At 47.2% G+C, this 25,650-nt stretch overlaps 11 protein-coding genes across 11 annotated transcripts; 6 read left to right on the top strand and 5 right to left on the bottom strand.

Moving 5' to 3' along the window:
* The first annotated feature begins 1,490 nt into the window (after window positions 1–1,490).
* Window positions 1,491–3,427, top strand: EDB91DRAFT_862277 (uncharacterized protein). Its single transcript, XM_041328633.1, has 7 exons — window positions 1,491–2,102; window positions 2,153–2,280; window positions 2,335–2,458; window positions 2,513–2,773; window positions 2,841–3,098; window positions 3,163–3,347; window positions 3,412–3,427. The coding sequence occupies exons 1-6, from the start codon at window positions 1,689–1,691 to the stop codon at window positions 3,193–3,195; spliced, it is 1,218 nt and encodes a 405-aa protein (XP_041172118.1). The 5' UTR covers window positions 1,491–1,688; the 3' UTR covers window positions 3,196–3,347; window positions 3,412–3,427.
* Window positions 3,428–3,852: 425 nt separating this feature from the next.
* On the top strand, window positions 3,853–4,097 carry EDB91DRAFT_1253523 (uncharacterized protein; the record flags this gene model as incomplete). The annotated part of the gene is made up of 2 exons (XM_041323660.1): window positions 3,853–3,951; window positions 4,008–4,097. The coding sequence occupies 2 exons, from the start codon at window positions 3,853–3,855 to the stop codon at window positions 4,095–4,097; spliced, it is 189 nt and encodes a 62-aa protein (XP_041172119.1).
* Window positions 4,098–5,460: 1,363 nt separating this feature from the next.
* On the top strand, window positions 5,461–8,018 carry EDB91DRAFT_1314136 (peptidase S28; the record flags this gene model as incomplete). The annotated part of the gene is made up of 10 exons (XM_041325145.1): window positions 5,461–5,710; window positions 5,761–5,805; window positions 5,857–6,151; window positions 6,207–6,263; window positions 6,329–6,513; window positions 6,628–6,810; window positions 6,862–6,883; window positions 6,936–7,022; window positions 7,070–7,157; window positions 7,207–8,018. 10 exons carry the CDS (start codon window positions 5,461–5,463, stop codon window positions 7,537–7,539), a joined length of 1,545 nt encoding a protein of 514 aa, XP_041172120.1. The 3' UTR covers window positions 7,540–8,018.
* Window positions 8,019–8,965: 947 nt separating this feature from the next.
* Window positions 8,966–10,351, top strand: EDB91DRAFT_863072 (serine carboxypeptidase S28-domain-containing protein). Its single transcript, XM_041328635.1, has 5 exons — window positions 8,966–9,020; window positions 9,101–9,592; window positions 9,648–9,692; window positions 9,745–10,039; window positions 10,092–10,351. Exons 2-5 carry the CDS (start codon window positions 9,325–9,327, stop codon window positions 10,195–10,197), a joined length of 714 nt encoding a protein of 237 aa, XP_041172121.1. The 5' UTR covers window positions 8,966–9,020; window positions 9,101–9,324; the 3' UTR covers window positions 10,198–10,351.
* On the top strand, window positions 9,925–11,732 carry EDB91DRAFT_862552 (uncharacterized protein). The gene is made up of 7 exons (XM_041328634.1): window positions 9,925–10,039; window positions 10,092–10,466; window positions 10,712–10,888; window positions 10,941–10,962; window positions 11,015–11,101; window positions 11,150–11,237; window positions 11,287–11,732. The coding sequence occupies exons 2-7, from the start codon at window positions 10,319–10,321 to the stop codon at window positions 11,614–11,616; spliced, it is 852 nt and encodes a 283-aa protein (XP_041172122.1). The 5' UTR covers window positions 9,925–10,039; window positions 10,092–10,318; the 3' UTR covers window positions 11,617–11,732.
* Window positions 11,733–12,392: 660 nt separating this feature from the next.
* EDB91DRAFT_1162436 (uncharacterized protein) lies at window positions 12,393–13,361 on the bottom strand. The gene is made up of 3 exons (XM_041319865.1): window positions 13,194–13,361; window positions 12,997–13,123; window positions 12,393–12,939 (listed from the first exon to the last, which is right to left on the bottom strand). Exons 2-3 carry the CDS (start codon window positions 13,024–13,026, stop codon window positions 12,763–12,765), a joined length of 207 nt encoding a protein of 68 aa, XP_041172123.1. The 5' UTR covers window positions 13,027–13,123; window positions 13,194–13,361; the 3' UTR covers window positions 12,393–12,762.
* Window positions 13,362–13,703: 342 nt separating this feature from the next.
* Window positions 13,704–14,644, bottom strand: EDB91DRAFT_1162438 (uncharacterized protein). The gene is made up of 5 exons (XM_041319866.1): window positions 14,595–14,644; window positions 14,348–14,533; window positions 14,153–14,299; window positions 13,914–14,095; window positions 13,704–13,859 (listed from the first exon to the last, which is right to left on the bottom strand). The coding sequence occupies exons 1-5, from the start codon at window positions 14,604–14,606 to the stop codon at window positions 13,787–13,789; spliced, it is 600 nt and encodes a 199-aa protein (XP_041172124.1). The 5' UTR covers window positions 14,607–14,644; the 3' UTR covers window positions 13,704–13,786.
* Window positions 14,645–16,784: 2,140 nt separating this feature from the next.
* Window positions 16,785–17,682, bottom strand: EDB91DRAFT_1253528 (uncharacterized protein; the record flags this gene model as incomplete). The annotated part of the gene is made up of 2 exons (XM_041323661.1): window positions 16,785–17,456; window positions 17,506–17,682. The coding sequence occupies 2 exons, from the start codon at window positions 17,680–17,682 to the stop codon at window positions 16,785–16,787; spliced, it is 849 nt and encodes a 282-aa protein (XP_041172125.1).
* Window positions 17,683–17,862: 180 nt separating this feature from the next.
* On the bottom strand, window positions 17,863–19,494 carry EDB91DRAFT_1253529 (uncharacterized protein; the record flags this gene model as incomplete). The annotated part of the gene is made up of 1 exon (XM_041323662.1): window positions 17,863–19,494. The coding sequence occupies one exon, from the start codon at window positions 19,492–19,494 to the stop codon at window positions 17,863–17,865; it is 1,632 nt and encodes a 543-aa protein (XP_041172126.1).
* A 166-nt stretch (window positions 19,495–19,660) lies between these two features.
* On the bottom strand, window positions 19,661–22,840 carry EDB91DRAFT_1239401 (uncharacterized protein; the record flags this gene model as incomplete). The annotated part of the gene is made up of 11 exons (XM_041321850.1): window positions 19,661–19,831; window positions 19,868–19,948; window positions 20,008–20,335; window positions 20,363–20,642; window positions 20,688–20,845; window positions 20,900–21,056; window positions 21,081–21,444; window positions 21,622–21,933; window positions 21,986–22,276; window positions 22,331–22,558; window positions 22,607–22,840. 11 exons carry the CDS (start codon window positions 22,838–22,840, stop codon window positions 19,661–19,663), a joined length of 2,604 nt encoding a protein of 867 aa, XP_041172127.1.
* An 80-nt stretch (window positions 22,841–22,920) lies between these two features.
* EDB91DRAFT_1253531 (uncharacterized protein) lies at window positions 22,921–23,404 on the top strand (the record flags this gene model as incomplete). The annotated part of the gene is made up of 3 exons (XM_041323663.1): window positions 22,921–23,061; window positions 23,114–23,306; window positions 23,364–23,404. The coding sequence occupies 3 exons, from the start codon at window positions 22,921–22,923 to the stop codon at window positions 23,402–23,404; spliced, it is 375 nt and encodes a 124-aa protein (XP_041172128.1).
* Window positions 23,405–25,650: the final 2,246 nt, after the last annotated feature.

Genomic DNA, 25,650 nt, shown 5'->3' on the forward strand with positions numbered 1-25,650 from the left:
CAGATCTGCTCAACTATGCACATACATGAAGCCTATGCATGCACAATCAGTGAACCCTTTCACTGGTAGACGCAACAGGCGACAAGCGGTGAACTTCTGCACCCTGTTTCAGGTCCGCCCCACCAGCGTAAAAATCTGTCTTAGGGAAGTCAATTCTCTATTTTCTTTAGCAACTCGATAAGATGCTCCAAGTTCTATTCGAACGCGACTCGATTGAGACTCATATTCAGAGACGGTGTATAGATGACGGACAGTATGATGTATGCATTGACAAGGGCGCTGCAGTGATCTGACCGATGAGCCATAGATGGTCAAGAATCGAAGCGCGTCGTACAGCGATCATGCGGAGTTTACTACCAGTGTCATTTTTGCGGCGCTGAGAATCACCTCAGCGAAGTCGGGCCTCTGTACATGTCAGACTCCGGTTGCTCAATTGATTGGTTGGCATGTTTCCCTTCTCGGCCCTCAATGTGTCTAACAACCACAAGTCGAGTATGCAATCGACGTTTTCAGATCTCCTCATAGTGCGATTTAGAGCACTCGATTTTGTAACATTGACTTCAATCACACGACTGACGCAGTAATGCGTCTTCGCAAATTTCACGTCCAGCAACCTGACGGTATGTTATCATGTAATGTCGCTACCAATCTTGAGCTGGATACTCAATGACGTTCCGCTCTCAGTTGGAGCGTCACGGTCTGACCATTCATTCAACCCTAGTCTAAGCCGAGCACCAGGATCTGAAGACTGGAATGGAAGAGTACACCGAACTCGCGTCGGAGAGGCTAGCGGCAATGTCTCACTGTTAGCTGTTGCGTTATCCCGTCTTTTTAGCTGCTTTCCTGACGCTGATACGTTTGTTCGCGCTCGTGATTCATAAGTTACCTTTACGACTATTCATTCAACCTTAGTCCGAGCCGAGCACCAGGATCTGGAATGGAAAATTTCACCAAACTCGCTTCCGAGAGCTCCTTGAGGTGCTCCAGAAACTGTGCCGACGGTGTCCCACTCTAGTATGCGTTGCTTCAGAACGAAGCAGCTGCACTGTCAACAGTGCTTATACATATCACACCGGATACACTTGAAGGCAAGTGTAGTATTAATCACTAACCCAGCTGACCATGTAGTGCACTCTTCCCACTCCACTTCTCTTGCAGTACCAAAGGGATGGTCTCTCTCCTAGTAGATATACTAGGCATCATGTGGTGTGGCACGTGCAGCTTTTCTCTTGAAGATTAGCCTTGTTGCAACCTTTGTGTATAATCGCGAGGCCTTTGACCATTCAAGCGGTGAGCTTCCGACTCTCTGGAGCATGATTGCTTACTTGAACTTCCCATTAGTAACCGGAATTTCAACAACTATATCATCTCGGCTTCAGCCCTGTGAGCTTCAGTTTGAACGAATGCCGTAACTGAGATGTAATGACAAACTTCCATCAGTCGACTGCAGTGTAAAGGGCATGTAAAGTTGTGTTGGTTGAAGGGACATCCAGCGAATCCAAACTCAGATCTAAGCATAATCGCAATCGCAATCGTTCCAGAGCTTCACTTATACATACTTGCAATATGTAGATGTACAATACTAGCTAGGCACAATCGGGTTGTGTTGTCTGCAGTAGCCTCATATTACGTACCTCAATCGTCTTCCTTCGCTCTCCTACGTCTTCATTACCGTCTGATCAATCAGAATGCCCTTCCCGTTGCTCAGGGATTTTGGCAAGGTAATCCCAGTTCGTTTGAGGCGCCCTACAAAGAACGGAGTCACACAATGCAACCTGAACTCGACAGCTGCCAACCATGCGAGCGATTGCTCCATCCCCGCTAGCATCACTAGCAGTGCCTTGTCCTTTGCTTCATCCGTTCACACTTCTAATTCATTGCTAGTGCACCCTGTTTCTGCGAGCAGAGAGCCGGGTCTCGAAGTCCCCGCCAATGTTTCTTCCGCCACATACTCATGGGGTGTATCCCCTGCCCGCGATGCTTCCGACATGGCTCAACTAGCTTTGCCCTTAATACAGGCTGTTGCAGGTGCAATTCCACTTGTCGGTGCTCCGGTGCAATCGGCCATCGGTGGATTATTGACAAGCCTTCAAGCTATAGATGTGAGAGCCTGTGTGATTGCGAGGTCGATTCTTGTTTAAAAGCCATACAGAGACGTGGTCAGAATACGGCGGACCTAAATAGCCTGACATTGCGACTCGATCGACTAAGCCGCGATTTGTGCAACGCTGCACCTGCCCGGGATCCTCTTGAACAAACCCGGAGGGATTCCCTTGTTAGGTACACACCTTTCTGATGTGTGCTTGAATTCACCCGACATCAAGTCGCACTTAGGATGCTGCAAGACACCTCAGCCAAAGTGACAGTATTGAATAAATGTTGTCTCGCATACACATCCATCACACAAGCTATTGCCGGATGCTTTGTTGAAATCGATCGTTATCTGGCTGAGTATTTGGTTGTGTTCTACTCTATGGGGGTTGTTTTTATTCACTCATATTCTGCTTGTTAGTTGTCGTCCCAAATGCAAAATCAACATGACATGCATGAAGTGCTGGCAAGTCTGCAAAGGCAGCAGAAGGATTATCAGAGGCTCCACGAGGATCATCAAAAGTTACTGATGACAATGCAAAGCCTGGTGATCCGTGAACGATCCTCCATAGAACCGTCTGCAATGCATTTAACCGAAACTGTCGCGCCTGGCTGTGTCACACTCGTAGACGCAACAGGCCACGAGCACGCAATATCGGCGAACTTCTTCACCTCGTTTCAGGTCCGCCTTGCCAGCGTAAAAATCCGTCTAAGAGAAGCTTACCCATCCAATTTTCTATTCTCTTTAGCAACTCAATAAGATGCTCCAAGTTCTGTTTGAACGCGACTCGATTGAAGCTCAAATTCAAAGACGGTATATGGAAGCCGGTCATTACTATTTATGCGTTGACAAAGGTACTGAAGCAATCCAACTGACAAGCCATGGATGGCCAAAAATTGATGCGGGCACGAAGATTATCATGAGGGTTGTCATTAGAGAGCGGACGACATCATTTGGAGTCGACTACCAATGTAGTTTCTGCGGCGCCGAGAATCACATTGGCGAAGTTGGGTCTATTATGCGTTCGCTTCAGCAGCAGTCTAACTCTGTTTGCTCGATTGATTGGTTAGCGTGTTTCTCTTTTGGGTCCTGACTGCGTCTAACAACCGCAAGTCGAGTATGCAAACGGCGGTTTCAGATCTCCCGTCTATCTCGCGACGTGTTGCAGAGCACTCGATCCTGTAACATCGACACCAATCACACGGCGACTGGCGCAGAAATGCGCCTTATTCGCAACTTCCATGTCGAGCAAAATGTATGTTATCATGCAACTTCTTTAGCAATCTTAAACTGAATGCTCAACGACGTCCCGCTCTCAGTTGGTGCGTGATCTCGTATTTTAAGTGGATTACCCGATGCTCATCGTGCCACGGTGATGTCCCGTTCTCAGTGGGTGCGTGATCCCATCTATTGAGTTGCTTACCCGACAATGATGGTACTACGGCAATGTTTCACTGTTAGCCAGTGCGTCATCTCGTCTTTTGAGCTGCTTACCCGGTGCTGATGCAACGTCTCACTGTTAGCCGGTGCGTTTCTCGTCTTTTGAACTGCTTATCCGGTGCTAATGGTACCACAACGACGTCCTTCTCTCAGCAAGTGCGTCTTTTCGTCTTTTGGGCTGCTTACCCGACGCTGATGGTGCCACGGCGGTGTCCCGCTCTCCGTCATCATCTTTTAACTCGCATCACTGCACGTGCCACTGCCACCCACTCCCGTGTCGATGCGCATTTCATCTGACGACGATTCTTGCATGAACTTCAATGCACCCCAGTGCTGTCACTGTGGCTGGCGCGGATGCCACTCCCCTCGCTGCCCCTTCCGCTGAGCACACAATTATTACGTTTTTACTCCCTTTGCTCGTAAGTTGCATCTGCTATTGTTTTACATCATTTGGTGACTCAATGTCGAATCCTAGATAATTGCTCTCATCATCGCTCATCCACCCCGTGTTATCATTCGGCTGTTCGATCGCATCTGTTTTGTCGTCTTCTATGTACACCCATAATCGTTGAGGTCTCATCGCAGTTGTACGATCAAGTTGAGGCCTCAGAGGGTGTACAGGAAGTTGCTAAGCGGATTCTTCGGGGCAGCAGGATATTTAGGCTCACAATTTTTCCATCTGCCCTGTATGTATGATCATTGCCCCGAACTGTTGACCATGCTGAAACGTCAGTAATATAGATGTCACGACGCCTTGTGCATATTCATCATCGCAGCATGCTTATATGATCATTTAGCTGGTAACTTTGAGACTTCCTGGGATCCCACTGGTGCACAGCGATCATCTAGTCTCGTGAACCAGCTGCCTTGTCTGAGGGGGGATGTGTGACACTGAGACGGCTAGAAGAACTTCCCTCAGTGTAAAAGTAGTACTTGAAGAACCCTTCGAAACTCCACACTGACCAAAAATGGTACTGCGTCATGGTGTTATAGATCTGGTGCTTGGCAGAACGAGGGAATCACGGGGAACCAAAGCACGCACCGGGCCAATATTGATATTAATCCGAAGCCAATGCCCAAGTGAACGAGCTATCTGAAGGATGCCGAATCTCCAAGCTATTTGCTTGCTATTGATCCATACCACACTTAGCAGCGCAGATACTCGTAGTATGCGTTGTTTCAGAACGAACCAGCTGCCATCACTAGTACTGTGACACTACTAGCTAACTTAGTAGAAGCATTGCCAACAGTGTCAGGCCTATTAATATAAATAGCACCAACTTAGCTAAGTCATAGATAGCCAAGTGAAGGCTTCTTCCTACTCCGCCACTTCTTCTCCTGCAGTACCAAAGGGGAAGGGCAAAGACTTGATCCCAGTGCTGGAAATCCAGAGACTCAGTCAGTTACCTACTACCATTCGGTCGTCTCCGAAGGAGGTCGGGTCCTAGACCATCGATATGGCATACTGGCATCGGGTGGCATGTAGCTTCTATTCCATTTGGCGCCGGTTCTTGAAGATGAGCCTTTTTGTAAAGTTATTGTGAGGTGACCTTGGCCCATTCAAGCAGTGAGCTTCTAAATCATTGATCACGACTGCATGTTGATCTTCCAATCATTGACCAAAATTTTAACGACTAGTATGCATCATCAGCCGTGTGAGCTGCGATCCGAATGAATGCGATCACTGAAACGTAGTGACATAAATCCATACTTGTTTGGTCCTTCGAAACTGAGCCCAAATTGTTCAATGGGCGCGCTGAAGGCCGTACTAGTAGAGCAACCCTGCAGCTACGTCCAATTATATCCTCCCGAGCTTCTCTTGCGAAGCGAGTATTAGCACACGTACCCACTTACGCATTCCGCCATGATATAAAAGGGCTTTACTCAACCATGTCGTCTAGTCCCCATCCTTGCGATCAAGGCTCGACATGATGTGGGCTATTGCGACGATCTTACTTGCAGGTGTCGCCCGAGCGGCTATCCCCAATGCCATGCTCCGTGGCATGCCTACTCTCCCAAAGCTTTCAGTGCCAGAACGTTCTGTCACCTCGCCGAATGGTACAGCACTCCCACCCATTACGACCGTCTATTACTTCGACCAGCTCATCGACCACAATAACGCAAACCTCGGAACGTTCCAGCAACGGTACTGGATGAGCTGGGAGTTTTATGAGCCTGGTATGTCGAGAGGATGAAAGTGCGCTTGATGTTAACGTGATGAATTAAAGGTGGCCCCATCATCTTGATGACACCTGGAGAATCTGACGCTGATGGTTAGTTTAAAACACTTGATTTGCGATTTTCTCTCAATTACTGGTTTTCAGGCTTCGAAGGCTACCTTACCAACAGCACCATCAATGGTGTTATTGCTCAACAACAGAAGGGTGCAGCCATCCTTATAGAACACCGTTTCTTTGGCTATTCAAATCCATATGATGACCTCACGTCAGAATCTCTCGCTCTCCTCACCATCCAGCAGGCCATCGATGATCTCGTGTACTTCGCCACGACCGCCGATCTTCCCATGCCTGGGGGTGATGCCGTGAAGCCTGGTCAGGCGCCATGGATACTGGTTGGAGGAAGCTACTCGGGAGCCCTCACCAGTTGGACAATGGTGAAGTGAGTAACTTACTAAAATTTAATTCTGTCGTTTCGGATATTGATGAACGTAAAGTAAACCGGGAGTTTTTTGGGCTGGATATGCATCTTCTGGCGTCGTAGAGGCAATCACGTACGTCACTTTGATGCAATCACCGCACATTTCCCATTGATGCTTCCCCCCGCCGACCAAAACAGCGACTATTATAGCTACTTTACCCCAGTTCGCGAGTACATGCCACAGAACTGTTCTTCTGATGTAGAGGCAGTTATTGCCTACCTGGATGACATGTACGCGGCTAATGACACCGCTGGAATCCAGTCGCTTAAGGAGTCATTTGGCCTTGGCGATCTTGTACACGTAGATGATTTCGCCGCTGCACGTGAGTCGTCCTTGCCCTATTGTCCAGTCTTCAATCTTTGCCTGTAACGGACAACATGATCCGCACTTTATCCACTGCCTTTTTAACCCTAACTGATGCTACTCGAATCAACAGTTCAATTCAACTTGTTCGATTGGCAATCTCTGCAGCCTGATGTCGGCCCAGGAGCGATGTTCTTCCAGTTCTGTGATGCACTCGAGGTCAAGGACGGTGTCAGCGCCGGATCTGAGGGATGGGGCCTTGATCATGCTATCGACTCGTGGGGCAAGTTCTGGAATACTACATACTACAACAATGGTAATGTGATCTATTTGATTTTCGGTTGACGTGGCTAATTGGATGGTGAAGTCTGTGGAGATCAGGATGCTGAGTGCGTATCCTTTAAAACTAGATGCGTCCAGACTGGCTAACGGTGAAGCTAGAACCTGTCTTGGGACGTATGACACGAGCCAGTCCTACTGGACCGATGTTACTGTGAATAATGCCAACAGGTCGTGGTTCTGGATGGTGTATGGATTCTCATTGGCTCCAATATCCACTCTGACGACCATTGCAGGTGCAACCAAGTCGGCTGGTACCAGGTTGGCCCTCCTGAAGGCCAGCCTGCCATCATAAGCCGAATCCTCCAACCCATTTATAACGAGGTACGTATATTTGACTTGAAAGATGACCATTCGTCAACTTCTTCTTCAGCGCGAATGCGTCAACATGTTCCCTGAAGCCTTCGCTTCTCCACCTGAGCCTACCACTACTGAGACCAACACAATGTACGATGGCTGGAACGTGGATATCCCCCGTCTCTTCTTCGCCAACGGCCTGCGTGACCCTTGGCGCGAGGCAACTGTCTCTGCTGACGGGTTGAACAAACCTAGCACTCTCAGCACGCCGATCTATGAGGGCGATGGATTCCACTGCTCGGACTTGGTCATACAGAATGGCATTGTTGACGCGACAATCGCTGCCGTGCAGGAAGCAGGAATAACATACATGAAGGGATGGATTGCTGAGTGGCAACCTTCCGCTTGATGACTTGCTATAGATGTGACTTATGGACAGGCGAGTTCTTTAATAATCACCTATCAGGTTACAGTGAACGTATGGTGTTGGTCCCTTACTTAGTAATGAGCAAGTTGATACCCGTCACATTTAATAGAGGAAGGCTAGTTCATTTATTTTCCACATTGCACCTATATACCCCTGTGCCAGCCCTTCGAAAGTGAAACATGCGCTGGATTTCCTCCCATAGGCCCTTTAAGTACTTGGTTTGCTTTGGAAACAGAGTGATGGATGCGCTCGACAGGCATCCTCCAAGTTGATTGACATGATCTCAGAACGGGTGAATAGGACGATGTCTGTGCCGGGTCCCATACCGAGTTTCCCGTTGCAGATGTCATAGGCCAACATCTCCGCTGCAGCATTGACCCCAGTGGGAAGCTGACTTTGGAACAGAAAGGTCTTCCGGAAGGACCTTTGTGTTGGTCTCATGTTAAACCTTGTGGGGTAACTATATGGTTATTGGTTCCGTATACCAGCAACGGCGCCGCTTCAACACAGAATGGTTGAGCGTTGTATAGGCAGCATTTTACCGAAAATCACTGGTGGCAAAGGAGTGCTACCTTGCGAATGAGAATCCTACGGTTTTCGGTAAGTAATATAATTCGGCGAGCGTCACGGTTCACTGCAATATATGGATTTTTCAAGCGCCGCGATCTGGGGAAAAAAGTCCAACACCCTAAAGCTGGATCTCCCTGGGGTGGACATTGATGGATTGGGTGAGGGGCAGTCTCCTCTAGCCAGACCATATAGAAGGAAGACAGTCGTTCCTTCTTGATTATGGTGAGAGGTTTCCCGTTACATAGCGTTGCCACATCGGAATATTCCCGCTGCCGGCTCTTTCCGTAGCACATGAGGGGAAGATGCATGCAGTTTGTCCAAGTCTTAGGCCACCAGCTCCTGCCATGCGATGAGCTCTCAATACCAGTGCTTGCTATGGATTCACCACAGCCGAAGCTATGCGAGCCCTGCATCCCATTGTTGGCCGACTGAACGGGTGCTCTGGCTATCAACCTTGGAATGAATGGACCCAGTCACCAAGCCACCAAGTGAGTACCACACCCTTGATATTCCAACGAACATTGATCGCCGTTTATGACAGTTACAATCCTGCCAGTGCAACAACTTGGTTCGCGACACGTTGTGCTAAAGTTGCCTGCCTGTCACACCTGTGAACGGACGGATTCAATTAGTGCAAGGGTAAGATACTACACATTTAAACAGTGAAATTTAAACCTGAGAAAAGGAACCGCAACGGATTTATTTCATATTCGCCGTGCTACTCATAAAAGAAACGCGGGCCATCGTAATTCCAACTACCTGGCAAGAAAGAAGCGTAAAGAGACAGTGATACCAAGAGAAAGCAGCAGTTGAAGGAACGCCTCATCGCACCGATCAAGATTTCCTGCCGACCAATGTCAACGAAATTCCCTGATTCCATCGACAGGCATAAGGCAGGCATCATTATATTGCCAAAATTCACAATCAGATGATCCTTGCAGCCGCGCGCTGCAACTTTGAATTCGACCTCTAGGAAAATGCCAGCGGGAAATCCATACTACGTAATGATTCTTTCACCAACTTCAAGCCAGGCACATTACGCCGTTGAGCAACTCGCATCGTTACCCTGCAACTTCGTCCAATTAATGTATATCCTCATACCAAGCAAGTATCACACATATCAGCAGCTTCATATCGATGCTATGGTTACATATAAAGTCTTTCCTCCACCATGATCATGTTGTGTAAGTCCTATCCATGCGATCAAAACTCGACATGATGTGGGTCATTGCGACGCTCCTACTTGTAGGTGTCGCCCAAGCGGCTATCCCTAATGTCATGCACCATGGCAAGCCTTCTCTCCCCCAAATCCCGGTGCCAGAACGTCCTGTCACTTCACCGAATGGCACAGCACTCCCACCCATTACGACGATCTATTACTTTGAGCAGCTCATCGACCACAATGATCCAGGTCTTGGAACATTCCAGCAGCGGTACTGGATGGACTGGGAGTTTTATGAGCCCGGTATGTCCTGAGGATGGAGGTGCTCGTTAATTGATGTCAGTGTCATCAATTCAAGGTGGCCCTATTATCTTGATGACGCCTGGAGAAAGTAACGCAGTTGGTAAGTTTACTATACTTGACTTGCGACTTTATCTCAAGTACTTGGTTTTCAGGCTTCCAAGCCTACCTTACCAATGTCACCATTATTGGCCTCATTGCTCAACAACAAAAAGGTGCAGCCGTTGTCGTAGAACACCGTTTCTTTGGCGATTCCAATCCATACGACAATCTCACCTCACAATCCCTTGCTGTCCTCACAATCCAGCAGGCTGTCGATGATCTCGTGTATTTCGCCACCACAGCAGACCTTCCGATGCCTGGGGGTGATGCTGTGAAGCCAGGTCAGGCCCCATGGGTACTGGTGGGAGGAAGCTACTCGGGAGCCCTCACCAGTTGGACGATGGTCAAGTGAGTATCAATTATTGGACTCTGTTGTTTCAGCATGGTGATCGACTCAAAGCAAACCGGGAATTTTTTGGGCTGGATATGCATCTTCTGCCGTCGTGGAGGCAATCACGTATGTCAATTTTATTGCAGCCACCGCCCGTATCACATTGACACGATGAAACACTTCTCCTTCCTTAAAACACCATTGACACGAATGAATCCGCATACAACGTGGTCATTCGGTCTCTTCTTGACAAAAACAGTGACTATTACGGCTATTTTACCCCGGTTCAAAAGTACATGCCACAAAATTGTTCTTCCGATATAGAGGCAGTGATTACACACCTAGATCGGATGTACGCAGTGAATGACACTGCTGGAATCCAGGCGCTCAAGGAAACATTTGGTCTTGGCAGTCTTGTACACGTAGACGATTTCGCTGCTGCAAGTGAGTCGTCCTTGTCCCTTGTTCAGTCGTCATCTTGGCGTAGAACCGATAGCATGATCTACACGCCTTTTGATCTGCGAAAAATCTACTAGTTCAGTTTATGTTGTGATCAACGCGCAATGACGATACTCTTCATCCATGTTACGTTCCCCGTCTGGCTATCAGTTTTCATTTCCCAGACCTTTATTATTCTGACGATCGTCTTTTCTCAATTTGATCTTAACTGACTCCGCTCGAACCAACAGTTCAAATCAACTTATTTGCTTGGCAAAATCTAGCGCCTTATGCTGGCTCAGGGTTCTATGGGTTCTGTGATGCACTCGAGGTCAAGGATGGTGTCAATGCCGGACCTCAAGGATGGGGACTTGAAAACGCCATCTACTCTTGGGGTAAGTTCTGGACTACCGAGTGGTATGACTTTTGTAAGGCGGTTCGTTCGATTTTCGATTGACATGGCTAAACTGGATGGTGAAGACTGCAACGCCCAGGATGCTGAGTACGTATCCCCAAAACGTGGCGTTGTCTGGATTGGCTGACTGTGAAGCCAGGACCTGTCTTGGGACGTACAACACGAGCCAGTCCCACTGGACTAATGTCGCTGTGAGTAACGCCAACAGGTCGTGGTTTTGGATGGTGTATGTATTCTCTTTCGCAGCGACATCTCATCTAACAAACCTTTCCAGGTGCAACCAACTTGGATTCTACCAAGTTGGCCCTCCTGAAGACCAGCCTTCCATTGTAAGCCGCATCCTGCAACCGATTTACCACGAGGTATGTACATTGCATTCAAAACACGAATATTCATCGACAAAATCTTCAGCGCCAATGCGTCAACATGTTCCCTCAAGCTTTCGCCTCTCCACCTGAGCCTACTACAGCAGAGACCAACAAAATGTACGCTGGCTGGGATGTGGATATCCCACGTCTGTTCTTCGCCAACGGCCTGCGCGACCCTTGGCGCGAGGCAACTGTCTCTGCTGATGGGCTGAAAAAGCCTAACACTACCAGCATGCCTATCTATGAGAGCGATGCATTCCACTGCACAGACATGATCACGCAGAGTGACATTGACCCGTCAGTCGTCGTTGTACAAAAAGCAGCGTTAATGTACATGAAGGAGTGGCTTGCTGAGTGGAAGCCTTCCGCTTGATGCATATGAATTAACATGGATCGATTTTTTGGACTTGGCAGCTCAATGTTGGCAAGGAAGGTGGCGCCGTGTCCTCGCGATTTCCGTTGTCCCTCCCTGCATAACTTACAACTTGGTCAGTTTTCATTTAACTCTCGATGGGCACTTTGTTTTAAACCGAAGTGGTTCGATTTTGAGCTATGTTGGTTTTGAACAGCACTGGAGAATCGCCGGCTCTGAATGACTAACTTGAACTGGCGGGAGATCAAGTTGTGTTCCTCGATGTCTCCTCCTCGATACCAAACTCAGGTGAAGTTGTGGCTGCAAACAGACGGTTATCTATTTAGTTACTGTTCGTAATTATTTATCTCGGTCGAGTGAGCTGTAAGTGCTATCCATAAATTGCGAACGCAGTGGACGATTGTACCCTAACTAATTGCATTTACTTCTAACTTCCACGTCGATGTGTTCCATGGCGTCGTCGTGGAGTCTGACGATCCGCTAGCCAGCACTCTGCCATGTTGAGAAAGTCGGGCGATAATATCTAACCGGTGTGGGATTCGATAGCTTGGGTGAGAAGTTTGCCAGTTTTTCCATCACATGCAACGAGTTCGCCGTTTTGATCAGCACTCGTTATCAACCGCCCATTCTGCGATATCGCCAACACCTGCACCCGATTATGACGAGCCCCACAAACGAAGTAGCCTGTCGCTCGAGCATGTGACCACATGTTATTTGTCGGGGAAAACTGCAACTGCGAATAAACGAGCTTCACGATCTTCAAACACTCTAGCGGGCATGGTGCTTGGAATGAGTTGCGCCGTTTTCTGAAGGTCGAAGGTACTGAGGACAGTCAAGGTGGGCTTGGTGGGGGATTGTGGGTATCTAGCTCAATCTCGCAGAGGTGCATATACTGGGGCGCTTTGATCGAACGGTGGGTGTAAGCGTTGAACATGTCCTGTTCAAGTGAGCTGACAGTATACATTACGAGTAAAACGGGCTATTTGTGTAATACAAACACTCTTGAGTACAAATGAAAACTCTGTGATTCAAACTGCATGAGTAACTGCTTGCCGCGATCGCAACATCTCCATTGGAAGCATAGAGCACGCTTAATTCACTCGAGAGCCGTGCGAAGTGCGCTAGATCATCTTAGACGGGGTGACATCACTGAATATTTTGAGCGAACCAAGCATGTAACCTGACCTTCGTGGTTGCATCACTCTTGTACATGATGGATCGGTACGTTTCGACAGTTGATCCAATTCTACCTGCCCGGAAAAGTGCATGGCACTGTCGCTGGTTCGTGGTTTGCCACAAGGACTTGAGGTCCCAGCCAAACAGCTACAAAAAACGCAGTTGAGCACGAAAGGGATTTTCGGCTGCATCACATCAACGTACCACAATAAATCCCTCGTACATTGATTGCATTGTCGATTTATGAAAGAACGCGCTAGCGTAAACGGTGGCGTCGAAGTGATCGACAGCTTCGTTGTAGCGCACAGGGCAATTTTTGACAGTTGCAGGCCTGATGGGCAGAGAAATCAGTGCCAGACCACTGTCACTGCCAGTACTCGGATCGAGTGCATGATACTCACTTCCATAATATGGCAAGCAAGAGGATCGAAATTGGGACACACAGCTAGCTCTTCGATGCGCTGCATTGCCTCTTCATGCCATTCATTTGCGTGATGGTCTCAAAGTCGTCGTAATGATTTTGAAGCAGTATGTACGAAACTGTAAGAAAAGTGTCAAGAAAAGGAAATGACTGGTCTTTGAATCTCCGCCGTGAACATGTTCAGCAGACATCAGTAAACTACAATCAGCTGTACAGAGCTGTACAGCATCCCAGCTGTGTAGCTTAGTCCCTACTACCTAGCTTACTACAGTAGCCGACCTTTTGTCAATCTCTGTACAGATGCTCACAGACACACCCAGCGAGCACCAAATAGCTCGCAACAAGCTCTCAAATAGCGCTGGTTTCCTCTGTATCTCTGTACAGACACCCACAGACCGCTCAAAGAATGGGAGTTGTGCAGACATTGCTCCTTGTACACCTCACTCAAGCTTATTCACTCTGTACAGCATACTAGTAGCCACAAATGATATAATATTTGAATCTCGGACAGGGAAGATATGAAGGCACATGATAGTAGCAGTGGATGAGAAATCAGGCACGGAATACAAATATCTAGTCCAGAATGACTTGGAGGTGGTCATGTTTCATCTCCGCAGCGCCGCCGTCGACCTTGAGATTTTCGGCCCTATATGAATGAAATTTTACAGTTTTTCATGCGTGATATACAATAGGGACTTACCATCCAGCTTCAGCCCATTCTCGAAGTTGCGCCAACAATCTAGGGCCGTGATATTCATCCTGTAGGGTTTCTTTGATCATTCCGAGCATTTTCCGGTAGACGGGCGAGTATTCCTTGGAGGAAAAGTTCGGATAGCATTTACCGCTACCGTTCTTCTTAAGACCATCGAAAACACAGTGGAACTGTAGAAAGAAAAGTCAACACACAGGCATGACATTGCAGGGAGAAAAACACATCACCACTGTGGCAACTAAGGCTAAACACGATACGGGCAATTGAGTACGGAACTGATCTGGCCGCCTCCATGCGATCCGGTAAGGTCCTGTGTAAAAAAAGGCAATGGTGGCATTGTGGAGGGCAGGATTGGCAAAATTCCTTGTTCTCCCCTGTTGATCTTCCATGAGTATGGTTGCGATCAGCACAAAATCACTTACATTATGGTCTTTTCCAAACCGTAAAAACAAACCACCCTCGAGTAAATCTTTAGCAGTGTTTTCAATCCAAGTTGCATGTTGTTGAGGAGGAATGGAAGGTGGGGGCAAAAGCGAGTATGATAGTGGCATGATACTTATTGCAGTCTTCTTCAGATCAGACCGCCAAGTCGACAGGTTGTCGTACAACTTTTATAGAAACCCATGACATGCGTCAATGAGGCAGTATGAATGTAAGGAATCTACTCACCAACCGCGTCATGTTATATTGCTGCTCCAGCCAAACCCCTGTGTGACAACATGAAACAGATTAGCCCGGGAACAAACAAAGCATGTACCAGCTTCAAATTGTTTACCGTTCTTGTCCCACGCGACCAAGACTGAAAGCAGAACTTTGGAGATGGTTCCTGGCATCCCCTTGACTAAAGGTGGGAATGGGTTTTCCAGGGCATGCTGCCCGTGACACTCTCCTTTGACCTCCTCAAGGAAACTTTTCCAGTGTGGTCTGTACCAAGCCAGTTGGTCAGGCTTCAGCCCACTGTCAGATCCCTTGGATTTTTTGGTTCTTGGCCGGGCCTGAGCAGACTCCGCCACTTCGTTAAGCAGCTGGAGCACTTCAGGGTTGGGAAGGCAAGGCTGACCATTTTTATCATGATAGCGCTTCAATACGTTGTCGGGCTTTGAGGTGGTAGTCTTAAAAAATCATGAGCCTCGCCTAAAACAAAACACCTCCCTCACCTGAGTGTCTGGCCATTCTTGTTGTACTCCCAGCAAGGTGTCCAGAGGCTTGAAAAAAGTGAGAAATTGTGAGCGTGATCCAAATGGGTAACGAAAATTGTACCTGGTTGCTGTTGTTGAGACACATCCGGGCAGAGTCATCATCTTCATCGCATGAGTATTGAAATTCGAAATCTGGGGTCAGAGGGCGAGCAACTTGAGCCTGAGTAGGGAGCGCTTCAGCTGGAAATCCTGTAAATGTACAGTTGAGTCAGTGAAGGTACTTTTGACGTGAAATTCTTACCTGGATGTTCTTTCTGTCATTGTTGAGCTCCCCCCCAACCAAACTGTGATTCATTATTCTCTCCTTTGTCTCCTTTGTCTCCTTCTTTGTCTCCTTTGTCTCCTTTGTCTCCTTTGTCTCCTTTGTCTCCTTCATCTCTGTTGTCTCCTTTGTCTCCTTCATCTGCTTTGTCAACGTCAATGTCGGTACCGCTACTGCTAGATTCATCGTCCTCTGGATCGAATCCTATCGGCCATCTATGAAGTACTTGCCTAACGATGCCATCCTCCTTGCACAGGGCCAGGTCCAGGTTGCACTCTGAAAAGGTAGCGTGCAGTGGAGGTTGGGAACTGCGAGTAACGAGAGCATTCAGTGGAGGTTGGGAACTGCGAGTAATGAGAGCGTTCGGTGGAGGTTGGGAACTGCGAGTAACAAGAGCATTCTGATTGCACCTCTCGGTAACCTTCATTCCCTCAGTGAGATATGGGTCAATCAAGACTTGAGAGTTGGGCTCCATGGCAGGGGGGACAATACATGTGGTGGTCGAAGCTGCAAAACCGAACCCCTGACCCTTTTGCTGTGATGAAAAGTTGGGCACTAGGGTACTGGGACTGAGGTCCGAATCAGGACTATATGGCGGAGGGAGCTCCTTAATGCGCAATCAACACCATTGACGATAAAAATTGTAAGTTATACCTTTGGACGGTTCTTTCGGCCTTTACGAGGCGGTTCTGGAGCCTGGGGGTTCACAGGATGATTGAGTGTACCAAGAGATGTGGTGCCCTTAGGTTTCCGGCTCTGGGACTTAGCCTCTAATGCTACCCCAATCTTCTCCAACTGCGCATTCCTCCCTCCTGTTCCCGCATTGGAGTGGTCAGAACATTGAGGAGCAGCACCTGCATCAGCTTCAGTACTAAGACCAAGGGATACGAGCAGCATGCTGGGAATTTCGGCGACGTTTGCAGCACGAGGCTTCTTCGGTAAACCAGCCTTTGAAGCGTCAGAAACTTTGCACTTTGACCTTTTCTTCTTGGGACTGGCTGCTACACAAGGGGGCATGTTGCGATATAGAAAGCAGCAAGACAAAGAATTAACTGAATCAAACTCACCATTATATACATATCTTGGCGGAAGGATCTGTGGAGTCTTGACAGCGATTGTGAAGGGCCTCTTGGAATACTACTATGGTATTCGCCTCGACTGTATGGTGCATTGCGGACTCGTGAAGGTATGAATCAAAGTTTCAGATGTCATAAACGTTTAAATGCTAAACAATTTTCAACATATTATGTAAGCAAAACCGTAAACTGCATGGATATCAGTAGAAGAGACCTAGGAGTCAGTACGGATGGCAAATACTACAAAAACATGTCGGGAAATACGTGACACATCCGAGTTAGTGTAAGATACCACAAAAAATATTGCACACTGGCATACATATTACATCTGTTTGGAGATCTCATCTGATTTCTTCCGCTTTGGCATGGGTAAAGATAGTGAAGCAAGACATTTCAAGGTCTTGGATGTATTAAGAATCGTGGCAGATTTCTTGAGCATGGTCATAGTGGATTGGAGCTCCTCATCATCAGAAAGCTGATTGAGATGAGAGTTGAGTATGCGAAGAATGGCGTCAAATGTAACAGGGTGAACCATATTGTCCTTCAATGCTGCGCACCAATCTTTTGCAAGGGGGATGAGAGGTTTGGAGTACGGGTGAAATGCATTCATGAGACGCTCTTCATCCAACAGGTTCGCGAAAAAGGTGATCTTGAAGGCAGCGCATGATGCCAGGTCAAGGCTGGTCCAGCGATCGAGTAATGAATTGGACATGTGCTCCTCACGGACCGTGCTGTTGGGACTGCTGAATTTGATGCAAACCCAAGCGAATATGAAGAAAAGAGATTCGAGGTCATCAGAGTAATCTTGGACAACATGAGAAATGGGCAGTGCCAAAGAATCCAAGGATGTTTTTGGTGTTTTTGGGGCTGGAGCTTTCTTCAGTTTCAATTTGTGTGCTTTTGTCACCCGTTTCATCTCGGCTTCCACCTTCTCCTGTTGCTGCATGAGCGAAACCTGGCCAAGAAGCCTGCGTGACATGAAGGGGACCGTGCCCTGGAAAATAAATCAATGTTTGAACTTGATATAAAAGGAATGAACTTACTGTCCCACCGATGGGATATTTATTATTGGCAGCAATGCATACTGCAAATTCCCAGTCAATAAGGAACCCCTTGCTCAAGTCTATATCATCCAGGATCATCACATTATTTAGACTGCAATCACGATGCAGAATCTTGCGCTCCTCCACCGCTGTTTTCTGGACTAAAAGAAGAGACATTAGTTTAACACTCTTGCACAACTCAAGTCGACACTTACTCATCACAATATCCCTTAATGCTCACACCAACTCTTTGAGTGTTCAAAACATGTGGAGGGGGTGAGCACACGGCTTTAAGACAAGGTGGACATGAGTGCAACCGGTGCCCTGGGTACTCCGACGTTCCCTTTGACGATAACTTCAAGTATTGTTGACCTCGCCTTCTGATGTTGTGACGAGCCAATGATCTACTAGCTCGGGAACACCAGGGACTCCTTGCATTAGGTTTAACATCTTTATCTCGTTCAAGATAATATCATCCTGCTTGCCGAGGACCCAATGGTCCTTGACAATATAGTCTTCCCCATCCAGGCTGGCCAGATAGCAGATCGTTCCATGACCAATGAGGCCCTGGCTCGTGAAAAGAATTCTCTTGATAATGTACATCGTGTCCCCTACGCGGATCTTGCCACAAGGTTCAGGTGAGTGCTCAGAGTGGGGAAATTGGGATGGATGAGGTGTGACGGAACATATGCTCTCCATCAAGTCCTGGGGAATTTGGGATGCGAGGCTGAGAAGGGGGGCACTGGACATCATAGTGGGTTGCACTGGAGAGGAGGGGAGGAGGAATTCTTCTTCTGGTGTAAACGCCTGAGTAGATTCATCTGAGTTCTCTTCAAGTGAGTCCTCAGTTAACCGTTCCTCATAGTCAGAGCCATCAGAGACTACAGACTCGAGATCCTCGTCAGATGATAGGCTCTTGGAATCCGACAGCAGTTCAATGAGGGATTTGGAGGTGGATGCAGGAAGGTCTGCTGGGCTGCTACATCGCACGGGCATGTTCTTGATTGGGCGATAGTCGCGAATAGGTTTGGAAAGGGGTGGCGAAACATGTTTTGTGAATGAGACTGTTGAATCATACCCGACACATTCTAGATTGCTGAAATTGAGAACAGCGATAATATGAGAAAATAAGTCTGGTTGGTCATATATATCAAAGTGGGTAGAAACAGCGCCACCAGAGTGATCATACATGAGGACTCTGAGATGATGATATTGATTCGTAAATGATAGTATGAGCGTGAAGCGCCTCCAGGGCTGTTTGCTCATCATAAGGTAGGCATGGGTGTCTGCAGCCTTCCCAAGCTGCATTGCAGGCTTGTAAGAACTGTGTGTCAGCTCACCAGATACCCTGATATTTCCCCATTTTGCGGTGACATCGTCAGATAGAACAAGGTCGGGTTTGCACTGTATCTTGCTGCTGGGCAATGCCTTGTGAGCATTGGCTGCGCTCCATGTGTGAGTTGCATAACACTCCTTTTCTAGCAGGGGTTGTGATACCGATAAGCAACCAGCAAGAGTGTTGATAAAGGATGCGACAATTTCTTCATAAGTTGCAGCCTCTGGGTCCTGAGTTGTGGAAGGACTACCATGGCTACTAGTACCACTGGGGTCTGAGTCCGAGTCATTTCCAGGGGGGTCAACTGGAAGATCCCAGTTCCAAGTACTTGTTTCAGTATTGTACAGTGGCACCAGAGTATCTGGCGATAAGCCATGGTATCGCGATCTAACATGTTGGTTGGGATGGAGGATTTTTTTGAGAGGAATTTGAAGTGCAGATACTTGGGGGAGGGGGATTTTGAAAGGCTTGAAAATGTGAGACAGCAAGTGTCCTAGCGGTTGTGATGCCTCTGGTGTGCCCTCATGCATGACAAAACGATTGAGTTCGTCAGATGTGATTTTGTTCATTGTGCAGACATTGCTGACGTCGGGAATGGACATCAAGGAGGAAAGTTTGATTCCGTTGTCAACCGTCCTGAAAAAGAATGCCATTTTCTTTGGCGTACACTACGACAACAGTGGGATCGTCTCAGACAGTGCTTATTGTGTGCCACCTGGCGCCTAACATTGAACTAATAATAAATGGCCTCTAGCCAATAGCATTATCATGCTCCGAATAGTGCGTGAAGTACAAAAAAAGATATACAATCTGCGAAAGCTACATAGAAAGAGGGAAGAATGTATTTTTGTCCCAGTATTTATTTAGCCAAAACTCTGAAGCATGTTCTATACTGTTATATGGGGTGAGACGATTGTCTGCACTTGCACCAAAGCGAGGGACAAGGTTGACAGGTGCCCTAAACTGCGAAACTGGTATGATATCACCCACCTGAGTACCATTTGAACGGTTCGCTCATTTGAGTACATGCAGTTGCGTACTCGGCTCACGATCACTTCCACCTTGCGAAACGATGTCAAAGCGATACATGTAGGCGAGGAAGCGGTCCTTCCATGACCAATTTATGCTAGCTTTTCCAACAGGACACAGAATCAGCCTGATTTCACCGACGGTGTGCCCTGAGAGTTTATAATGAGAATAATTAGTATGGCAGGAGAGGAGAACGTACCATGAAGCCCATCGGTAGGCCATGAGCATCTCGCATCATTGTTAACAATGACTGGATCATACCGGCTGCAGGTCCAGACACCAGAGGGTGGTGAACAATTCAAGGTTTGGGCAGGCCGTATGATACTAATGTCGTGAAAATCAGTATCCTGCAATCGAAGCTTAAACCAGACTTGAAGCTTTTCGAATGGAAGTGAAGCGGCGGGTCCAGCTCTCCTAGCCCCCCCAATGATATGAACAAAATCCTGCCCATGAGCAGCTTCACAACTAAGAAAGTCGGCAATGGCTGATCACAGATCAGGAAGGCCAAACTTGAGAGCGGCAGCGTCAACAGAAATGGTTCTGATGGATGGTTCATAAGTAAGATGAAATGATGTGCATCCAACAGAGAACGAGTGCAATGGCACAGGGACCGTCCCCACCTCCCTGGCCTGGAGGAGCTTCGCAATTGCAAAGTAATTGATAATGGGGCGTGAATGGCTGGGACACTTGATGGTCACAAGAAGCTCTGCTGGGATGTCATGATCATCGTCGACATTGAAATCAACATCATCATCAACAGCATCACCGTGACCTGTATGAATCTGCTACTTCGAGCCTGACATATTGTCCAGCAGACTCGTGGCGAGTTTGAAGCGACAGCATTTATCAGTGTGGTCTAGATGACGACAGATTTGTGAATCGTAATCATTGTTGTTGCTTGAGCGTGCGGGATCCTTGATTTTGGTGATGTGTGTGTGTTCTGTAGTGTCAGCGGTCCATTGCATGATAACTCCACTGTTTCAGATACTTGGAACTATGCTCTGCATAAGCTCGATCTTTGGGATATACCAGTTATCGATGACTCCACCACACTGACCGCGATGAAATCCGCCGGCTATGATAGCATCTTTGTTGGCGTGAAATTCGTCCAGTGCCGCAGAAATGTGCTCGAGATCGCGGTCATCAATCTGAAGTGACTGCACGAGATAGTGAAAGTCCATCAGAGCTCAGATGGCAGTGATCACAGCACTAGGTACTGCATCTGCACTAACCACAATGATCGAGCGCTGGATGTCACACTGAGCATGCCCTGTAACCTGTTTGAGCTTCGAAATGCCGCTGTGAAAATGACGAAACCCCGTGATGGGCTGTAACACAGAAAAGCGAAAATCGAGCTCAGTGTCCCCGACTGCACAAATGAGCCACTTCACATCATGGTCATAGAACTCCCGGTGAATGTGGTGAAGAGTCTCAGGAGTGAAAAAATGGGATGGTTCAGAAAGGACCCAATTCTCAAAGAATGGTTGAGATATGCCATTTAGGTGAAACTTCTGAGCTTCATGAAAGAATGTTTCAATATCGTCAGGATCAGCCCTTGTCCAAATGACATGCAGCTGAGCAAGTGTAGTTGATTTGGTGCGAGGCTCATGGTGGAAAGGGTCTCCAAACTGCTTGTACATCACCATAGTGACTGGGGAGGTTTTCCCACCAACGGTAGCCAGCATCATGGCCTCCGGAGTGTCAATAATATAGCTTGCGAGTGGCGTGAAACAGTATTGACTGTGCCTGACAGGATCGGATAACATGACTCCTTCGCAAGCAGCCTGCATGAGGGGACATAGCACAATGTTCAAGCATTCATGGATTAGGCGATCCTCGAGTATGCCTCGCATATGTTTTTTTTTATAAATAAATTTCGGCACAGGGAGGAGGGTGGTAAGAACAAAGGCGTTAGATGATGATTTAAGTTGTGTGGACATGTGTATGTTGGCGAGGCTGATGAGGAGGGGATGTGCGACTCTGTCACCTGTCATCATGGAGATATTGGTCTTGTCAGATGACAAGATTGTCCCAAGGAGCATTGCACCTCTTGGCAGGGCTGACTGTTTGAAAATGAATGAGTACCGCAACTCACAGAAAGAAAGAAAAATGTACCTGCATGTTCCATGCGTTGTCAGCAGTCATCCATTCAGAGTACACGTGGCACAGTCGCTGCGCAGTAGCATACACCCTGCGAGGCATAAAATCTATCCGATCATGAAAGAAAGGGTGATTTAAAATGCCCGCGATACAGTTCAGGGGATCACGCCAATACAGGATGACAGGTAGTTTTGTCGGATGTGCAGTAGGGATTACTTGGGACAACCAGGGTGGACCACTAGGCAGCATTTCCGCTCGACCACGTAGTTCCTTGGCTGAACAAAAAGACAAGGGAAGACTTTTAATCTTAATAAGACACTTGTCAGAACTGTGAACGGAATCAAAAAATTTAAAACTGACCATCTTGAGTGAAAGAAAAGTGTCGATCTTTGCCATGCTCAACCCTGAATGTAGTAGCCATGATGCGACCTCCCAGTCTTTCCGGCCACTAAACGGGTAATAGTGGTTTGCTGTCCGATACACACTGTTCGCGTCAGAATGAAACAGGTCGAGGAAAGTGTACCCCCTGCCATATGTTAGAGAGGGTTTGGGATGCCAGTCAATGAAGTCTGAGTGAGTCGGTGTTCCCTCCCCATGGACTTGACCATCACCCTCACCACTACTATCTTGAAATACCTCATCCCAGTCTCTGAATCCAGGCCTGTCGACTTGAAGCTCCATATCAATATTAGGAATATTTGGTGTGTGGTCGATATCCATGGAGTTGGCGGTACGAATAGACGCTGAACGCAAGCGTATGAGATCCTGTAACCAAGTGTTACAGCCAGAGCGGGGCTGGCTCATGTGTCGAGCAACAGCACCATGGTCTTTGAAGCTGTCTTTGCTGCACGAAGGACACTGGTATGACATACTGACTGTCAGTACATAGAATCGTGAGAACATCAATTTAGTTACATTCTCGGATTCAATAGTTGTTTTTCTAACATGCCATGTCTACCAGCACACCAGTCTATCTCAACATTAGTGACATCCCATCAACTTCACATCACTTACATGCAAGCATTAATACTCTGTGTCACTCTGGTGGTATTTCCGACTTGTACGAAGTAGTCGACGCTATCTGGTCAATAGTAAGTCACTCATACCTTCCATGGTAAACAATGCTCGTTAACATTTTTACAGATTATCAACGATGCTGACGATCTTGAAGCGAACCTCGTCATGGACCTTGCAAGGGCCAGATGGGATGTTTTCAACGCGGAGAAAGCACTTGCTGACTGTATGGTCCGTGAACACGAAGTCATGGCAAATCTCATGCGGATCACGTTTAAAAAATATGGGTTTTCTCATCATGAACCTGCGCCGAGTTTGCAAGGTAAGTTCTTCCAATTACATACTATACCTCACAGTGCCGCTAATGTTACATGTTTAGAATCATTGGGATGCCATCACATCATGGTCCAGCTAGATTGACACTGAGACTACCTCAAATCACATCTATTTATGGTTATACCACCTATATGTACATAGATACAACTTTGAATGTAATGTGGGATAGATGTTGTTTTATTGTTATGATGATCATGCATGCATGCTTGGTGCGCATTTGAATTTGCTCTGACTCGAGTCGTTTGGACTTAACGAAAATTTTGAGCATTGAAATTGAATTATATTGAAGTACTACTACTGGGATATACAGTATATAATTTGAAATGTGCAAAGTGCTGCAGGCCATATAGAACTGTGAGTGATGGGATACCTTGTGGTCCGAGTGAGCTGGGACATTGGGAGAACTGTGGAGTCTGTGGCTGGCTGCACAAGAGCACAGATTTTGCGCTCACTGTGGGAAAAGTTGTAGTTTACTGATGGAGGGCAATACCCTTGGGGATATGACCCGCCAACGAGGGCTGAACGCAGTTGCTAGTCAGTGACTGAACCCAATCACTGCTATTTCCTTGCATCTGCCATGTTTTCGTGCTCCACAGCTTCATCATTTTGTCGTGTCCACCACCAGCCAGCACTATTCCATCGGGAGAATCAGAGTGGGCTTTGATGGTTTGGGTGAGAGAATTTTCCCCATTTCTCCGTGCCTTCACATACCTGTGATACTCCTCCATCGTCTTCAGTATAACACCTGTCCTTACTAAGTCCCACAGATGAAATGACAATATCTCGAATGAGCCCGTGGCCATATGTCTTCCCTCGGGGAAAATTACTGCAGCAAGTACGGAGCCTATGTATATCTTTAAAAAGCCCAATCGGGTATGGTGTGTAGAATGAGCTGCAACATTTTAGTGGAAGTTGATGGTATTGAATATGGTCAAGGTGGGCTTGAGTGAAGGGATTGTTGGGGTGCTCAAAGCTGCAGCGGTGTGTATATTGTGCGTTTTATGCTGTTTCACTGCATTAACCTGTCTCATGTTTCCATAGATGCCCAGGACATGAGGTTGTTTATGTCCATCAAGCTTGTGGTCCTCACAGTATAACCCTCCCTATGCCTATGCACATGGGTCCAACTTGTATCTCCCCAGCTTGCAAAAATGTGTCAAATTGGATGTGACAGCATGCTGGTTCCCCTTGAATTTGGCTGATAGTGCTCAAAGTGTTACGCTCGGCATCGTCAGACGTCTTAGTAAACAAAAGTGGTCGAAAGTTCTAGTAGCACCCTAGTGCTAAGTCATGCAAGTAAAGCAGTAGATTGCAGGCCCTGGTCTGCGTAGGTCAAGTTAAGGAATACAGAGGGTAAGATGATGGTTTAAATAAGAGAGTTAAAGTGGAGTCTGAATATAATAAAGAGAAAAGGAAGTTGTACGATGATACAATGACGAATAGGAAAAGAGAAGAGAGAATCATACAATAGAATGAGATGGAAGGTCATAGAAGGATTAGTAAGTGAAGGAAAAGGAGAACTGTAACATTACCCCTGTTGTAAGGGTAGTAATCCATGAATACTACAAAATAAAATGGAATCAAAGACGATGCGCGCGTTTATAAGAAGAGAGAATGTCAGAAGCATTACCCATTTGTCTCTCCGTCATCCACTTGTTCTCGGAACTTGGGAACCCTTTCCAACTGATGTTGTAATATCTTTGTGAGGTGGAACCTTGATGGCTGACGACGGCTTCTATCTCTTGTTCTTCTTCACCATTAATGATGTCTGGTGGTGGTGCAATGAAGTTTGGACTGTGAGTGTCATTTTCTTTAAAAGGTGACAAGAGTGCAGCATGGAATACAGGATGAATGCACCATTGCATGGGTAGGGAAAGGCAATAAGTGACAGGGGATAGTACATCAGAGATGATGAATGGTCCTTTGCGTTTAGGAGTGAGTTTGTGATTAGGATATCCAAGATGAAGGTTTTTGGAGTCGAGCCAAACTTTATCGCTTTTAGAGAATGGGATGAACTTGGATGTGATGCATTGTCTCATGGTGTTACACACTAATTCATGAGTGGCTAAGGCTTCATCTCATGCTTTGTTGAGAATGATGAGTTGTTGTTTGATGTTAGGGATATCCCTCTTGGGATGGAGATTAGGAAGGTGTTTGGGATGTGTTAGGTACCATGCCGGCTCAGGAGGCAGAGGGGTTGGGGCTTGGCTTCAGCTCTTGCACTGCACCCTTAGCCAAGTACATGCCCCGAATTTGGAGCGGGTCTGACGTTGTCTGACAATAGGACGAGTGGACTGCTTAGGTCCGCTTTGAGGGTCGGGAAGTAAGAG

This window comes from Suillus paluster (genome assembly GCF_016628075.1).
Source record: "Suillus paluster strain FC165 chromosome Unknown EDB91scaffold_87, whole genome shotgun sequence".
Taxonomy (NCBI): Eukaryota; Fungi; Basidiomycota; class Agaricomycetes; order Boletales; family Suillaceae; genus Suillus; species Suillus paluster.

Coding starts and splice junctions, on each gene's coding strand:
- EDB91DRAFT_862277 (XM_041328633.1), top strand. CDS start 1,689: ATGCCCTTCCCGTTGCTCAGGGATTTTGGCAAGGTAATCCCAGTTCGT. Junction 2,103..2,152: donor CAAGCCTTCAAGCTATAGAT/GTGAGAGCCTGT, acceptor AAAGCCATACAG/AGACGTGGTCAGAATACGGC. Junction 2,459..2,512: donor GTTATCTGGCTGAGTATTTG/GTTGTGTTCTAC, acceptor TCTGCTTGTTAG/TTGTCGTCCCAAATGCAAAA.
- EDB91DRAFT_863072 (XM_041328635.1), top strand. CDS start 9,325: ATGCGATCAAAACTCGACATGATGTGGGTCATTGCGACGCTCCTACTT. Junction 9,693..9,744: donor TGGAGAAAGTAACGCAGTTG/GTAAGTTTACTA, acceptor CTTGGTTTTCAG/GCTTCCAAGCCTACCTTACC. Junction 10,040..10,091: donor ACCAGTTGGACGATGGTCAA/GTGAGTATCAAT, acceptor ATCGACTCAAAG/CAAACCGGGAATTTTTTGGG.
- EDB91DRAFT_862552 (XM_041328634.1), top strand. CDS start 10,319: ATGCCACAAAATTGTTCTTCCGATATAGAGGCAGTGATTACACACCTA. Junction 10,889..10,940: donor TACCGAGTGGTATGACTTTT/GTAAGGCGGTTC, acceptor TGGATGGTGAAG/ACTGCAACGCCCAGGATGCT. Junction 11,238..11,286: donor TGCAACCGATTTACCACGAG/GTATGTACATTG, acceptor CAAAATCTTCAG/CGCCAATGCGTCAACATGTT.
- EDB91DRAFT_1162436 (XM_041319865.1), bottom strand. CDS start 13,026: ATGCAATCAATGTACGAGGGATTTATTGTG. Junction 12,940..12,996: donor TGTACGAGGGATTTATTGTG/GTACGTTGATGT, acceptor CGTTTTTTGTAG/CTGTTTGGCTGGGACCTCAA.
- EDB91DRAFT_1162438 (XM_041319866.1), bottom strand. Junction 14,300..14,347: donor GGTTTGGAAAAGACCATAAT/GTAAGTGATTTT, acceptor GAAGATCAACAG/GGGAGAACAAGGAATTTTGC. Junction 13,860..13,913: donor GAATGGGCTGAAGCTGGATG/GTAAGTCCCTAT, acceptor TCATTCATATAG/GGCCGAAAATCTCAAGGTCG.